This window comes from Bufo gargarizans, chromosome 8 (genome assembly GCF_014858855.1).
Source record: "Bufo gargarizans isolate SCDJY-AF-19 chromosome 8, ASM1485885v1, whole genome shotgun sequence".
Lineage (NCBI taxonomy): Eukaryota > Metazoa > Chordata > Amphibia > Anura > Bufonidae > Bufo > Bufo gargarizans.
The window spans coordinates 136,662,942-136,677,546 of record NC_058087.1 but is presented as its reverse complement, the minus strand read 5'-3'; the positions used below and the strand labels follow the sequence as shown (position 1 = coordinate 136,677,546).

The 14,605-nt window shown below is 47.3% G+C and overlaps 1 protein-coding gene across 6 annotated transcripts in view; it reads left to right on the top strand.

Annotated features, from left to right (window-relative positions):
- Positions 1-7: 7 nt before the first annotated feature.
- CRYM (crystallin mu) overlaps positions 8-14,605 on the top strand; it is a 72,364-nt gene continuing 57,766 nt past the window's right edge. Inside the window, exons 1-2 of one of the 6 annotated variants that reach the window (XM_044303541.1) lie at positions 10-125; positions 3,158-3,296. In XM_044303541.1, coding sequence (XP_044159476.1) covers positions 3,286-3,296 — 11 coding nt within the window. In that variant the 5' untranslated portion in view covers positions 10-125; positions 3,158-3,285. The other 5 variants (XM_044303540.1, XM_044303542.1, XM_044303543.1 and 2 more) reach the window with 5 other exon arrangements.

Genomic DNA, 14,605 nt, shown 5'->3' with positions numbered 1-14,605 from the left:
ACCCCGTCACTGCTGCGGCACTGGGCACTCTTCATGTCCTACTCCTGTCGAGCATTGCCTGTGAACTACAACTCCCAGCGTGTACTTACAGCTGAGTGTTATTGACAATGCAGTTTTACTACACTGTAAGTACTACATGACTATATGACATACATATATACACACACACCTCTAAATTTCTGAAAAGAAGAAAGAGGGACACAAAAAACACACAGCAGCAAATGTTTTCCGCACTAGGCCACGTCTGTAACTCTGCCCAAAACATAACTAAACACCTAATCCCAACCAGTCCCCTAAATGCCCCCACATAGTAATAATTCCCCCTTCATGCCACCACACAGTAGTTATGCCCACACTGTGCCCCGCTCACAGTAAGTAGTTATGTCCAGATATGTGCCCCCCTCACAGTAGTTATGTCCAGATATGTGCCCCCCTCACAGTAGTTATGTCCAGATATGTGCCCCCCTCACAGTAGTTATGTCCAGATATGTGCCCCCCTCACAGGTTATGTCCAGATATGTGCCCCCCTCACAGTAGTTATGTCCAGATATGTGCCCCCCTCACAGGTTATGTCCAGATATGTGCCCGCTCACAGTAGTTATGTCCACATTGTGCCCGCTCACAGTAAGTAGTTATGTCCACATTGTGCCCGCTCACAGTAAGTAGTTATGTCCAGATATGTGCCCGCTCACAGTAGTTATGTCCAGATATGTGCCCCCCTCACAGGTTATGTCCAGATATGTGCCCGCTCACAGTAGTTATGTCCACATTGTGCCCCTTTCACAGGTTATGTCCAGATATGTGCCCCCTCACAGTAGTTATGTCCAGATATGTGCCCCCCTCACAGGTTATGTCCAGATATGCGCCCGCTCACAGTAGTTATGTCCAGATATGTGTCCCCCTCACAGGTTATGTCCAGATATGTGCCCGCTCACAGTAGTTATGTCCACATTGTGCCCCTTTCACAGGTTATGTCCAGATATGTGCCCCCTCACAGTAGTTATGTCCAGATATGTGCCCCCCTCACAGTAGTTATGTCCAGATATGTGCCCCCTCACTAAAAAGGTAAAAACGAAACTCCACATACTTACCTTGTTCCTCGCAGCAGCAGCAGGATACATCGGCTGCTCTGGTCTGTGGATGAGCTGAGGCTGACTGCCGGCCAGCCCCCTGCACAGACCTGTAATGTGGAGCACCGGCAGGGGGGAGGAATAAAGAAGTGGAGGGTTACAGAGAGAGCAGAGCCTCTAGGTGTAACGGCAACGCCCCCATTGCTCCTAGAGGCTAATTTGCATATATTAAAACGTAATATTTCTCAGCAAGGCAGGAACATATGAACATGGGACCAACACAGATGCCTTCAGCAGCCAAGTGCACATGTAACAGGTCAGCCAGTGTCATAGGGACAAATCTGCTGACAGATGCCCTTGAGGCTCCATTCACACGTCCGTGATGTGTTGCGGACCCGCAAATTGCAGGTCCGCAACACACCAGCCCGGCACCCCCATAGAAATGCCTATTCTTGTCCGCAAGCTGCGGACATGAATAGGACATGTTCTATCTTTTGCGGAGCTGCGGACCCAAAGATCGGGGCCGCGCTCCGCACTGTGTGCTGTCCGCATCCATTCCGTCCCCATAGAGAATGAATAGGTTCGCACCCGTTCCGCAAAATTGCGGAACGGATGCGGACACATTCTGCGGACGTGTGAATGGAGCCTTAAACAGGTCCTTTCACATCCTCGGTCCTGTCACCGATAGGGACAGACTGGCCCACCAGAGTACCAAAGGATCCTCTGGTGCGTCCAAGCACCGACACATTAATGGACCCTATATCATAAAAGGGGCCCTTATAAAACAAGGCTACTAAGGTCTAGCAGACGATAATTTAGAGCAGACCTTGGAACCAATAAGCACCAGATATCCTATCTGACTATACAGATGATAAGTCCTGAATGTGCAATGATCAAAAAAAACTACTTAAAGGGACTCTGTCACCACTTTCTAACCCCCCCTTTTAAAACTATTGTTCTCTCCATGGCGCCCTTGTGATTACAAAGGTGTTGTTATAACATAAATTCGCCGTCTCGTTTTGATAAAAATACCTTTTATCTAACCTGTCAATCTTGTGGATAAGGTGCCCAGGGCGTTTCTGAAGCTGCCGCCCGCCGCCGCCGCCGTTGGTGCCCAGCTCCTCCCCTGATCCTTTCAGCGCCGCCTGAATGTAAAGAAATCCGCCTCCGGCTCTCGCTCAGTGCCCCCTCCTCCTTTTCAAAGATCCCGCGCGCGCGCACTTCGCTCAATGAGGCTGATTCTAAATGTCCGCACGGGCGCATCAGGCACAGGCCTGTGCGCACGCGCGGGATCTTTGAAAAGGAGGAGGGGGCACTGAGCGAGAGCCGGAGGCGGATTTCTTTACATTCAGGCGGCGCTGAAAGGATCAGGGGAGGAGCTGGGCACCAACGGCGGCGGGCGGCAGCTTCAGACCTTCAGAAACGCCCTGGGCACCTTATCCACAAGATTGACAGGTTAGATAAAAGGTATTTTTATCAAAACGAGACGGAGAATTTATGTTATAACAACACCTTTGTAATCACAAGGGCGCCATGGAGAGAACAATAGTTTTAAAAGGGGGGGTTAGAAAGTGGTGACAGAGTCCTTTTAAAGGGGGCTCTCCCATGACTAATGTAAAAAATGACAATCAGACATCATACAGGACATGACAATCTCTTTTTTAACAAATCTCCACATTCATTGGTCTACTCGATTTATATCAAGCTGACAGCTGAAGGGGAGTGTCTTTTCTGCTGCAGCCAAGGGGGCGTGTCCATGCTCTAGTTTGAAAACGGTAGAATATTTTTTGTGGGACAGCCCCTTGAAATGTGAACATGCATTAGTCCTGAGGGGCCCTTCAGAATAATTTTGTGCAAAACCAGTGAAGGGAAAGCGTAACGCACTGGCCTCTAGGTCCCTTCATTCTCATGATCGGTGAGGGTCCTAGAGGCCGGACACCCATCTATCATAAAAAATACAACGTATATGGGATTACCCCTTTCATCAATGGATGCTTGGATTTCTTTATAAATATAGGATTTCTGAAAAGGACCTTTGTGATTTGCTCCCATGCTGAATATCATGGCTATGCTTTCTTCTCATGTAGGACAGCATGGTGTGAGCTCAGGACAGCGATGGGAAAGCAGGTCCGGGTCACTTCCAAATCAAAATCGATTAGAGGAGCAGCCGACTGGAAGGAGGAAAACGCTGCCTCTGTGGCTGAATAGACGCACTATGAACGGCAGGCGAGCCAGCTTCCCACGCTAACCTGCCAAAAAACCTCAATGACGCTTTTGGTGCACTCACTTATCACTCAATAGAAATCCAGCCACAATACCCAATTACTCCTCGAGGGGTAGAGAAAGAATCGTTACCCAGAAAGTGCGGTTCTGTCGTCCGTTCCCATTAAACTCCCCATTATAGCAAATGCACAATCCGTGCTCTGTGGTAAATGAGAAACAGACATAATTTCTTAAAGGGGTCCTCCGGACTTCACATATTGATGGCTTATCCTCAAGATCGGTGGATGGAGGGGTCCAACACCCAGGACCCATGCCGATCAGCTGTTTGAGAAGGCAGCAGCGCTTGCGGTAGTGCCCCGGGCCAGTGACGACACATTTATCGGTCACTTGAAGTGAAAGGGGCTGAGCTGCGATACCAAGCACAACCACTATACAATGTACAGCGCTGTGCCTGGTGAGTACGGAGAAGGCCGTGAGCGTGGGTGCCTTCTCAAACAGATGATCGGCGGGGGTCCTGGGTGTCGGACCCCCACCAATCAGATACTGATGACCCATCCAGAGAATAAGGCCTCATGCACACGGCCGTTGTTTTGGTGGCTCGGATGCGGACCCATTCATTTCAATGGGGCTGCAAAAGATGCGGACAGCACTCTGTGTGCTGTCTGCATCCGTTTACTCCGTTCCGTGGTCCGCTTTGCGGACAAGAATAGGCAGTTATATTAAAGGCTGTCGGTGCCGTTCCGCAAATTGCGGAATGCGCACCGGCGCCATCCGTGTTTTGCGGACTGCAAAACACACCATGGTCGTGTGTATGTAGCCTATTGTTGATGACCTACCTTGAGGCTCGGTCATCCATATCTGATCGGTGGAGGTTCGACTCCGGAGCGCTACAGCCTCTTTTAGGTGAGTGACATAACGTTAACCGGTCACATGCCCTATGTGCGGCTCAGGGTACTTTCACACTAGCGTTTTTGTTTTCCGGTGTTGAGTTCCGTCCTAAGGGCTCAATACCGGAAAAAACACTGATCAGTCTTAGGCCTCATGCACACGACCGTTGTGTTCCGTTCCGCAAAATGGGGTTCCGTTGTTCCGTGATCCGTTTCCGTTTTTGTTTCCGTGTGTCTTCCTTTTTTTTTGGAGGGTCACCAGACATGAAGGAAAGTAAAAAAAAAGTCTAAGTCAAGTTTGCCATGCAAATGATAGAAAAAAAGTGGACGCGGACGCGGATGACAATCTTGTGTGCCTCCGTCTTTTTTCACAGACCCATTGACTTGAATGGGTCCGCGAACCGTTTTCCGTGAAAAAAATAGGACAGGTTATATTTTTTGACGGACTGGAACCACGGATCACGGACGTGGATGACAAATGGTGCATTAGCTGAGTTTTCAACAGACCCATTGAAAGTCACGAAAAACGGAACAACGGACATGGAATGAAACAACGGTCATGTGCATGAGGCCTTATCCTAATGCATTCTGAATGGAGAGCAATCCGTTCAGGATGCATCAGTTCAGTCCCTCTTACGTTTTTTGGCCGGAGAAAATACCGCAGCATGCTGCAGTTCTCTCCGCGGCCAAAAATCCTGAACACTTGTCGGAATGATGGATCCGGCATTAATTTCCATTGAAATGCATTAATGCCGGATCCGGCCCCAAGTGTTACGGCAAAAGGGATCCGTTCTTTTAGTCCGCGCAGGCACAGACCATTAAATCAGCGAAAAAAAAATATACCAGATTAGTTTTTCCGGGTGACACCCGAAAAGAAGGATCCGGTATTGCAATGCATTTGTGTGACGGATCCGCCTCACAAATGCATCTGTTTGCGTCCAGATTGCCGGCAGCAACGGAACTGTCTGCTGGAATCCTCTGCCGCAAGTGTGAAAGTAGCCTTAATCAAGTGAATGGGGCTGGGCTGCAATACCAAGCTGAGACACTCTACAATGTATGGCGCCGTGCTTGGTAAGCTGTCAGGTAATCAGAATAACTGATTGGTGGAGTTGCCAGCTGTTGGAGTCTCCCCCCCACCACGCTTGGAAACGGGCGTAGTGAAAACTACTCAAATCAGGGGCTGAAATAGTTTTTTTACTGCCGGCAGCATGCCTAAATTATGATGACTCCGCCAGCGCAGAGGGGAAACAATGACCAGTGTAAAACGGTAGGCTTTGTAAATGACCCCCAATTTTATTTTTAACTAGAAATGGCCACATTTGTAGATTACTGCTTTAGCCACTAGGTGTCACTGTCTTATTGTACTGTATATTGGTAAGTTTTCATTAAGTTGCTCGTCTTGCAATATCAAAACTAAACTGTGCTTCACACTCCATTGCAACAGCTGATAGTAATGGTCACCGCAGCCATATTTTATTTTATGACATATTATATTTTAACTTTTAAGGGTCATTCCAGTCAAAATGATAGGTCATAGGTACATATGGGAGGATGACATTGGACCACTAATAGTTCCCAGAACCAAAGGGCTATATAGGGAGAAGCTGACACCACTGCGCTGCACAGCTCTATAAGGCTGGTTTCACACGGGCGTTGCGGGAAAAGGTGCGGGTGCGTTGCGGGAACATGCTAGATTTTTCCGCGCAAGTGCAAAACATTGTAATGCGTTTTGCAATCAGCATGTTTGGTACCCAGAATGCATAGTACAATAGGGCTGGAGAGGTTAAAAAAATAAAAATAAAATTTAACTCCCCTTAATCCACTTGATCCCACAGCCGGCATCTCTTCTGTCTTCTTCTTTGCTGTGCACAGGAATAGGACCTTTGATGACGTCACTGTGCTCATCACATGGTCCAATCACATGGTTCATCACCATGGTGAGGGACCATGTGATTGGATCATGTGATGTGACATCACCACAGGTCCTTAGTCGGCAGCTCAACATTACAGAAGAAGACAGAGATCCGCAACTTTTTTTTTTTTAACCCCTCCATCACTATTTTACTTTGCATTCTGTATCCAGAATGCTATTATTTTCCCTTATAACTATGTTATAAGGGAAAATAATACAGATCGGGTCCCCAGCCCGATCATCACCTAGTAACCATGCGTTAAAATCGCACCGCATCCGCACTTGCTTGCAGATGCTTGCGATTTTCACGTGGCCCCATTCACTTCTGTGGGGCCTGCGTTGCGTGAAAAACGCAGAATATAGAGCTTGGTGCGATTTTCATGCGACACACAAGTGATGCGTGAAAATCACAGCTCATGTGCACAGCCCCATAGAAATGAATGGGTCCGGATTCAGTGCGGGTGCAATGCGTTCAAATCACGCATTGCACCCGTGCGGAATACTCGCCCGTGTGAAAGGGGCCTTAGAGCTCATACACAGGTCAGAACCCTGTATGACTACCTACCTGCACAGCCTCAGTGTGCTGCCGTAAAGCTCGGCAGGGTGCTGTATGTATGAATACTGTTGGGATCCAGCAGTAAAAAAAACCCCACTCCTTACGCCTCATGGTCCTCAATGGATCTTCTGTTACAACTCTGTATAAGGCTCTGTTCACACTATCTTCTGTCTGGGGTATATATGTATATATAAGGCCTCTTGCACACGGCCATATGGCTTTTTCAGTATTTTGCGGTCCGCAAAAAATACAGATGACGTCTGTGTGCATTCTGTTTTTTGTGGAACGGAACAGCTGGCCCCTGATAGAACAGTACTATCCTTGTCCGTTATGCGGACAATAATAGAACATGTTCTATCTTTGAACGGAACAGAAAAACTGAATTCATACTGAGGACATTCCGTTTTTTTTTGCGGACCCATTAAAATTAATGGTTCCATATACGGAACGCAAAAAAGGCAAGAGGCCTAAGGGTATGACCACACTGCATGTTTGCGATCTGTTCGGCCACGGCCAGCTGCGTTCAAGAACCGTGCAGCCAATTAGGCCGCAGCTGCCTGAAGAAGACCGCACTGTGTAGTATAGTATAGCGGTATTTAAGGTGCTGTGTGGCCATTAAAAATATAGAATGCCTATACAGTGCGGTTTTCATTTGTTAAATAACAGACGTCTGCGTTCTTGACCCTAGGGGCTGTTTGATACGAGCGAGTCCATTGCGGGAAACGCGCTCTGTGTGTGAGTGTGATCCTCCGCTCAGGACTTGCAGGAGCGCACGGCATTATCATGATTTACAATGCTATGTGTCTCTGCATGGCCTTTTTTCCACAGAATCATAGTGACATAAAGTTCTGCATCTTGGTAGTATTAATCTCTGTGCTTCATATGTCCTAGGTGATGTAACACTGGGAGAGTCACTTATAGAGAAGGATTTGGATGTCCTTGTGGATGGTAGATTAAATTATAGCACGCAATGTCAATCAGCTGCTTCTAAGGCCACCAGGATATTGTCATGCATTAAACGAGGCATGGACTCGCGGGGCAGGGATGTGACATTACCACTTAGCAAAGTGTCGGTGCGGCCTCATCCAGAATATGCAGTCCAGTTCTGGGCACCAGTCCATAGAAAGGACGCACTACAGCTGGAAAACGTACAGAGGAGAGCGACTAAACTGATAAGGGGTATGGAGGGTCTTTGTTATGAAGAAAGATTAAAAGAATTTAATTTACTTAGTCTTGAGAAGAGACGTCTAAGGGGCGACATGATTAACCTATACAAATATATAAATGGCCCATACAAAAAATACGGTGAAAAACTGTTCCATGTAAAATGCCCTCAAAAGACAAGGGGGCACTGCCTCCGACTGGAGAAGAAAAAGTTCCCTCTCCAGAAGCGTCAAAGCTTCTTTACTGTAAGATCGGTGAATCTGTGGAATAGACTTCCTCAGGACGTGGTCACGGCAGCAATAGTGGACAGTTTTAAAAAGGGTTTAGATGAATTCTTAAAAGTAAATGACATTAAGGCCTCATGCACACAACAGTATTTTTTCACGGTCCGCAAAACGGGGTTCCGTTGTTCCGTGATCCGTGTCCGTTTTTTCTTCCGTGTGTCTTCCTTGATTTTTGGAGGATCACCAGACCAGAAAAGTGAAAAAAAAATCTAAGTCAAGTTTGCCTTGAAAATGATAGGAAAAAAACGGACACGGATCACGGACGCGGATGACAATCTTGTGTGCCTCCGTGTTTTTTCACAGACCCATTGACTTGAATGGGTCCGCGAACCGTTGTCCGTCAAAAAAATAGGACAGGTCATATTTTTTTGACGGACAGGAAACACGGATCACGGACGCGGATGACAAACGGTGCATTTTCCGAGTTTTCAACGGACCCATTGAAAGTCAATAGGTCCGCAGAAAATCACGGAAAACGGAACAACGGACACGGATGCACACAACGGTCGTGTGCAGGAGGCCTAAGGCTTATGAAAATGTGTAGAGTCTCACTTCCTTCTGGGATTCGCGTCCCCACCTATCCCTTGGTGGAACTTGATGGACTTATGTCTTTCTTCAACCCTATTATAACTATGTAACTATGTAACAGAAGGATTGAGAAGTAACCTTGGAAAAGTTCCCCCAACCAGAGCGAGAGGAGTGTCCGGGAGAGGAGGCGTCACCAGAAATTGGGCCGGGTTAGTAGCTGAGTCTCTTTGACTGCTGGGTATTTTACTCGGAGCTGCTGACCTGCAGAGCTGACTATCAAGCTCCCGTCTGTACTGTCAGTATGAGTGAGCACCCGGTGTTTCTAGGGGCAGACATAGTGGAGAAGCATTTAGCTTATTCAACTCTGATCCCGATGCTGGAAAAAGCTCTGGTTAATTATTCTAGAGGAAAGGAAGGAGGTGTTGTGCAGCCCATCCGAACCATTGTACCGGTGGCGAAGTACAGGGGGTAAGCATCTTCTTATTACGTACACCTTTTCTTCGCGGACGTCTGCACTGTTTTTAGTGCATTCGTTAGCAGCGCAACTCAGTGTAACGTATGTCTATGGAGTCGCATTGTGACACGCCACGTGCTGCAACGAGACAGTCGCAAAAAAAAATCCAGACATCATGTGATGCAAGTCAAACTTTGCATGCAATATTCACTCCATTGACTTCAGTGCACACGACACGTAACTCGCCTGCGACTTGGTTGTGTTTTCACAGCCAGATCACAGATCTAAGGGTACGGCGACACTGGCCGTGCAACATTTCAAGTAATGTATTGCAATGGTTTCGCAACGCGACATATAATGTACTGCAGCGTGACAGCCGCAAAAATTTATCCAAGTCAGATTTTTTCGACTTTTGCGTCGCAGCAAGTTTCATGTCGCATTGCAAAACCATAGTAATATATGACATGAAATGTTGTGCAACATTTGTCGCCAAGTAGTCGTACCTCTTTGTGTTGCCCTTGCTGTCACGCGACACATGGCCACGTAACCGTATCCTTAGGATGCATTCACACAATCGTATTTACTGTATGTATCCACCAGTGCCCTAGCCGAAAAGTCGTGTGCGACCTGCAACACATGTCTGGATTAGATTTTTTACGACTGTCGCATCGCAGTCGCAGCATGTTTCATGTTGCATTCCGACACCCTTGACAAAAATGACATAAAATGTCATGCGATACATGTCGCCGTGTACTCGTGGGAAATAGATTTTTTATTTTTTGCATTAGGCTGGGTCTGCACGGCTATTGTGGCCCTGACACCTGTCACATGACCAAAGATCACCATGAAATCATGAAAAAAAATTCAGCAGTTCTGGATATTTTTGCGATTCTGGGGTCGCAGTGGCGGCAACTTAAGAGTCATGCTGCGACTGTATTCAGTTCAATGGCTGCATGCACTGCTACACGACATTCTTTGTTTAGGTGACAGTTGTCGGGGCAAAGATCGGCGTGCATCATTAGCCTAATGCAAAATAAAATATCAATTTCCTATGAGTTATAAGGGCTCATTCGCCTTTCGTGTTTTGAAAAGGACATCAGTTCTATTTGTTTTAGGACTCATGCACACGACCGTATGTATTTTGCGGTCCACAAAACACGGATCCACAAAAAAAACTGATGACATCCATGTGACATCCATGATACATCTGTTTATTTGCAGATCTATGGTAACAATGCCTGTCCTTGTCCGCAAAATGGACAAGAATAGGATATGTTCTATTTTTTTTCATAATGGACTTGCGAACATACGGAATGCACACAGAGTTTTTTGCGGCCCCATTAAAATGAATGGTTCCGCATACGGGCCTAAAAAAAAAAAACTGTACGGACATGGACAAAACATACATTTGTATGCATGAGCCCTTAAAGGGGTATTCCCATCTGAAACAATGGGGGCATATCTTCTAAACGATGCCAAACCATACATATGTCACATGGAGAAAGACCTCAATGAGCGTTCATTCTCCTGACCCTTTAAAGCACAACCTGAAGATGTAGAGACGGGAAATCGCCTTGGGGAAGCTCTGAGCTGATGTGCACTTGCCTTCAAGAGAACTTGAAAGTATTCCCCTGGTTACCCAAGATTAACATGTCTTGTCCCGAAACGTGTAAGAATAAGTCATTTCTAAGTTTAAGGCCTCATGCATATGACTGTATCTGCTTTGCAGTCTGCAAATCGCAGATCTGCAAAATACGGATGCGATCCATGTTGTATCCACATTTTTTTACAGAGCCATTGACTACAGTCGGTCCGTGGTATTGGTATAGGACATTATCTATGTTTTATTTTGGAACGGACATACAGAAGCGAAAATCACACGGATCATCCTCGTGCTTTCCGCATCTGTATGTCCACTCCACAAAAAGATAGACTATGGGGGTCATTTATCAAACTGGTGTAAAGTGGAACTGTCTTAGTTGCCCATAGCAACCAATCAGATTCCACCTATTATTTTTGACTGCTCCTGTGGAAAATGAAAGGTGGAATCTGATTGGATGCTATGGACAACTAAGCCAGTTCTACTTTACACCAGTTTGATAAATGACCCCATTTGTCCGCAAAATGCGGACCACGGACCTATTGAAAACTATGGGTCCGCAAATAAAATGCGGATGGCACACAGACAGTCAGGGGCGGACTGGGAACTTAAAATGGCCCTAGGAACAGGGGTGCACCAGCAATAAGGCGAGGTGAGGCGATCCTCAGGCAGCACCAGGTAGGGGCAAGAGGGGGGCAGTGGAAGGGCCATGGGCTATGAGTGCTTTCATTGTGGCAAATGGGTTAGGTTAAGAAATTGGCATGGGGGGGGGCGACCATTTCAGTTTTCGCCTCAGGCAGCAGAAAGGCTAGGTGCACCCCTGTCTAGGAAAAACCTAAATGTGGCCCGAATCTTGCAGGTGCGTCTAAATTGACAGAAGGCAGGGCAACACAAGTAGATGCCAATACAAGTTGTCAGGGTCAGTCATACCACAGTGCAGCACAAAATACCATCCCACAGAACCAGATACCCCAGTGCAGCACAAAATACCTCCCAGAAGCTGTTCCTCTGTGGTGGCCATCAATAGCTGCCATGTTCTGTCCTCCGCCTCCTGTTGTCTCTAATATGGATATGGAGCAGGGGGCTTAGGAGTAGAGATGAGCGAACTTCTGTTTTAAGTTCGGCGTCTAAAGTTCGGGGGCGGGTTAGCGGAGAATCCCGATATGGATCCGGATATGGATTCCGACTTCCGTTGTGGTCCGTGGTAGCGGAATCAATAATCGGCCATTATTGATTCCGCTACCACGGACCACAACGGAAGTCGGAATCCATATCCGGTTCCAGATCGGGATTCTCCGCTAACCCGCCCCCGAACTTTAGACGCCGAACTTAAAACAGAAGTTCGCTCATCTCTACTTAGGAGGTGAGATGTAGGCCACAACACAAAGACAACCCTACCTTCAGCATGCTGCCTGGACTTCCTCTAATAATGACCTCTGTAGTTCCCCCAATAGTATGTACCCGGGCAGTGGCACTGAGGAGGGCCCAGGTATCGGCCTGCTAGGAAAACTCCCTGAGGTGTCTATGGCCAGTCCGCCCCTAGAGTTGGCTGTGTGCATGAGGCCTAAGAGAAGTTCAGCTATAGATGTCTTAGGCTGGGTTCACACCTGAGCGTTTTACAGCGCGTTCCTACGCGCTGTAAAACGCACAACAGGCAAGAACCAATGCTTCCCTATGGGAATGGTTCTCACCTGGGCGTTTTACAGCGCGTACGATCGCGCTGTAAAACGCCCGACGCTCAAACAAGTGCTTGAGCTTTTTTTTGGGCGTTTGTCGCGCGTTCCCGCACATAGAAATTCGGGAACGCGCGACAATGTGTGAACGCCAGTCTCTGTATGCGCGATTGTAAACGCCCGTACAATCGCGCATACAGAGCGCTCGTTTCAGAACGCTCAGGTCTGAACCCAGCGTTAAAGTGACAAAGGGTTGTCAGCAGGTTTCATTATACACAGCCCTATAGACACAGGATTTATCCACCATAAGCTTCCAATACAGGCACTGATTATTGTTAACTATACAGTTGGAAAATAGGACACATTTGCCCTGAAATTTTTAACTGTTCATTTGCTTCCTAAATGCAAAAATTAAGCAGCTTTCAATCTTTGTTAAACATTTCCTACCATCTTGGCTCTGCAGAGTGTGTAAGTCCTTCACTTAGCTTTTGGTGCTGCTGAATTTCACATAAATCCCTCCTGGAGTCCTGCTCCTATTTATGGTGGCTCTCTCTGCTCTCCCCTTCCCTTCTCCCAGTGTTAGAGATAGCGGCAGAGAAGGAGGGGAGGTTGCACATGGCAGATGGATGCTTTCTACTGGCCCCCTCTCCACACACAAGGCGGGCAGATCACACAAGTGGTAGATAGGAAGGAAAGCACAGACATAAGGCAGTTTACAGGGGATGAATTGGATAGGCTATGTACAAGTCTAGAGGGAAAGCAGAGCAACCTCTGCAGGGCAAAAGGGGAATCACATAGCATCACTGACAGCACATAAGATCCCCCATAGAATGTAGAATGCTTAATCAGTCCAGGAATGAAGCTGTGCTGATACAAGAGAGCTAGTGATTTTATTTTTTATATATATGAGCAGAGTGAGTTAACCCCTTTGTTACCAGCGCCATACATGTACATGCTGTGATCAAGTGTCTGCACTTCCGGGCGTCTTACCGGCTTCCTCTGCGGCCAGTGGCGTAGCTAGAAATGACTGGGCCCCACAGCAAATTTTTTAATGGGGCCCCCCTCCCCCAGTAATTTTTTCGCAACCCCTTCCTTTCATGCCGCCCCCATTCCTGTGGCTAGTAAAGATCGCTCTCTCAGAACAGGCCTGGCAGCTGTTCCATCCGTTTTCTACACTGTCTATACTGCCACTGTATAGAATTTCATTGTGTAATACTGTTGAGGGGGCCCTGACAAAATCTTGTAGTCCTCCTTCTCCTGGATGGGCCCCTTCTGGGTCAGGGCCCTAAAGCAGCCGCTTCCCCTATAGTTACGCCCCTGTCTGCGGCCAATGAGGATGCCGGTAATTGATTTCGATACCCTGGTTATTGAAGCTGCAATTCTTATTTTGGCCAGCAGGTGACAGGCCAACATAAGAAATGAGCAATTTTGCTCAAATAATGGGTCTAAAAGATGCGTCAATTTTGACGTAAATTTGTTTTCCCTTAGTCCTAACAGCAGCACAAGTGGGGTATTTGCCCCTGTGAAGCTGGTCAGGACCGGCGGAATTTTTAATGAACAAAAATTTCTGCCTAAGTATCCTAATTAGTAATTAACTAATTAAGCCCCTACCCCATATAACCCGGCCCCAACTGGACGGGGTTGCTTTATAACAAGTAAATGACAATAAATCATACAAGGGGAGGGAAATTTGTGCTGCTGTTAGGACTAAGGGAAAACAAATTTACGTCAAAATTGACGCTTCCCTTTCGTCCTAACCAGCAGCACAAGTGGGGAAGTAGCAAGAACCTCACCCAAATTGGGAGGGCTCCCTATTCCCCTCTCAGGAGAGGGCGGCACTTAAAACGGATTGTCCAAAGGCCATTCCCTCCGCCTGTCTAGTCTCTAGACGATAATGCGAGAGGAAGGTGTTCAGAGAACTCCAAGAAGCGGCTGCACAAATCTGATCTAAGGGGATCAGTTTCTTCTCTGCATAAGAGGTGGATACAGCCCTGGTAGAATGGGCGGAGACAAAGGAGGGAGGCGTCAAATCTTGGGACAGAAAGGCCAGACGGATTGCTTCTTTAATCCACCTGCTCAGAGTGGGTTTGGAGGCCTTCAGACCCCTGTTCTTCCCTGCATAGGTCAGAAGGAGGTTTTCCGATCTTCTAAATTCGCTTGTTCTGTCCAGATATATTCTAAGACCTCTTGAGATGTCCAATGTACGGAGCCTCTCCTCCTCGGGAGAAGCCGCAGCCGGTGAAAAAGTGGGCAG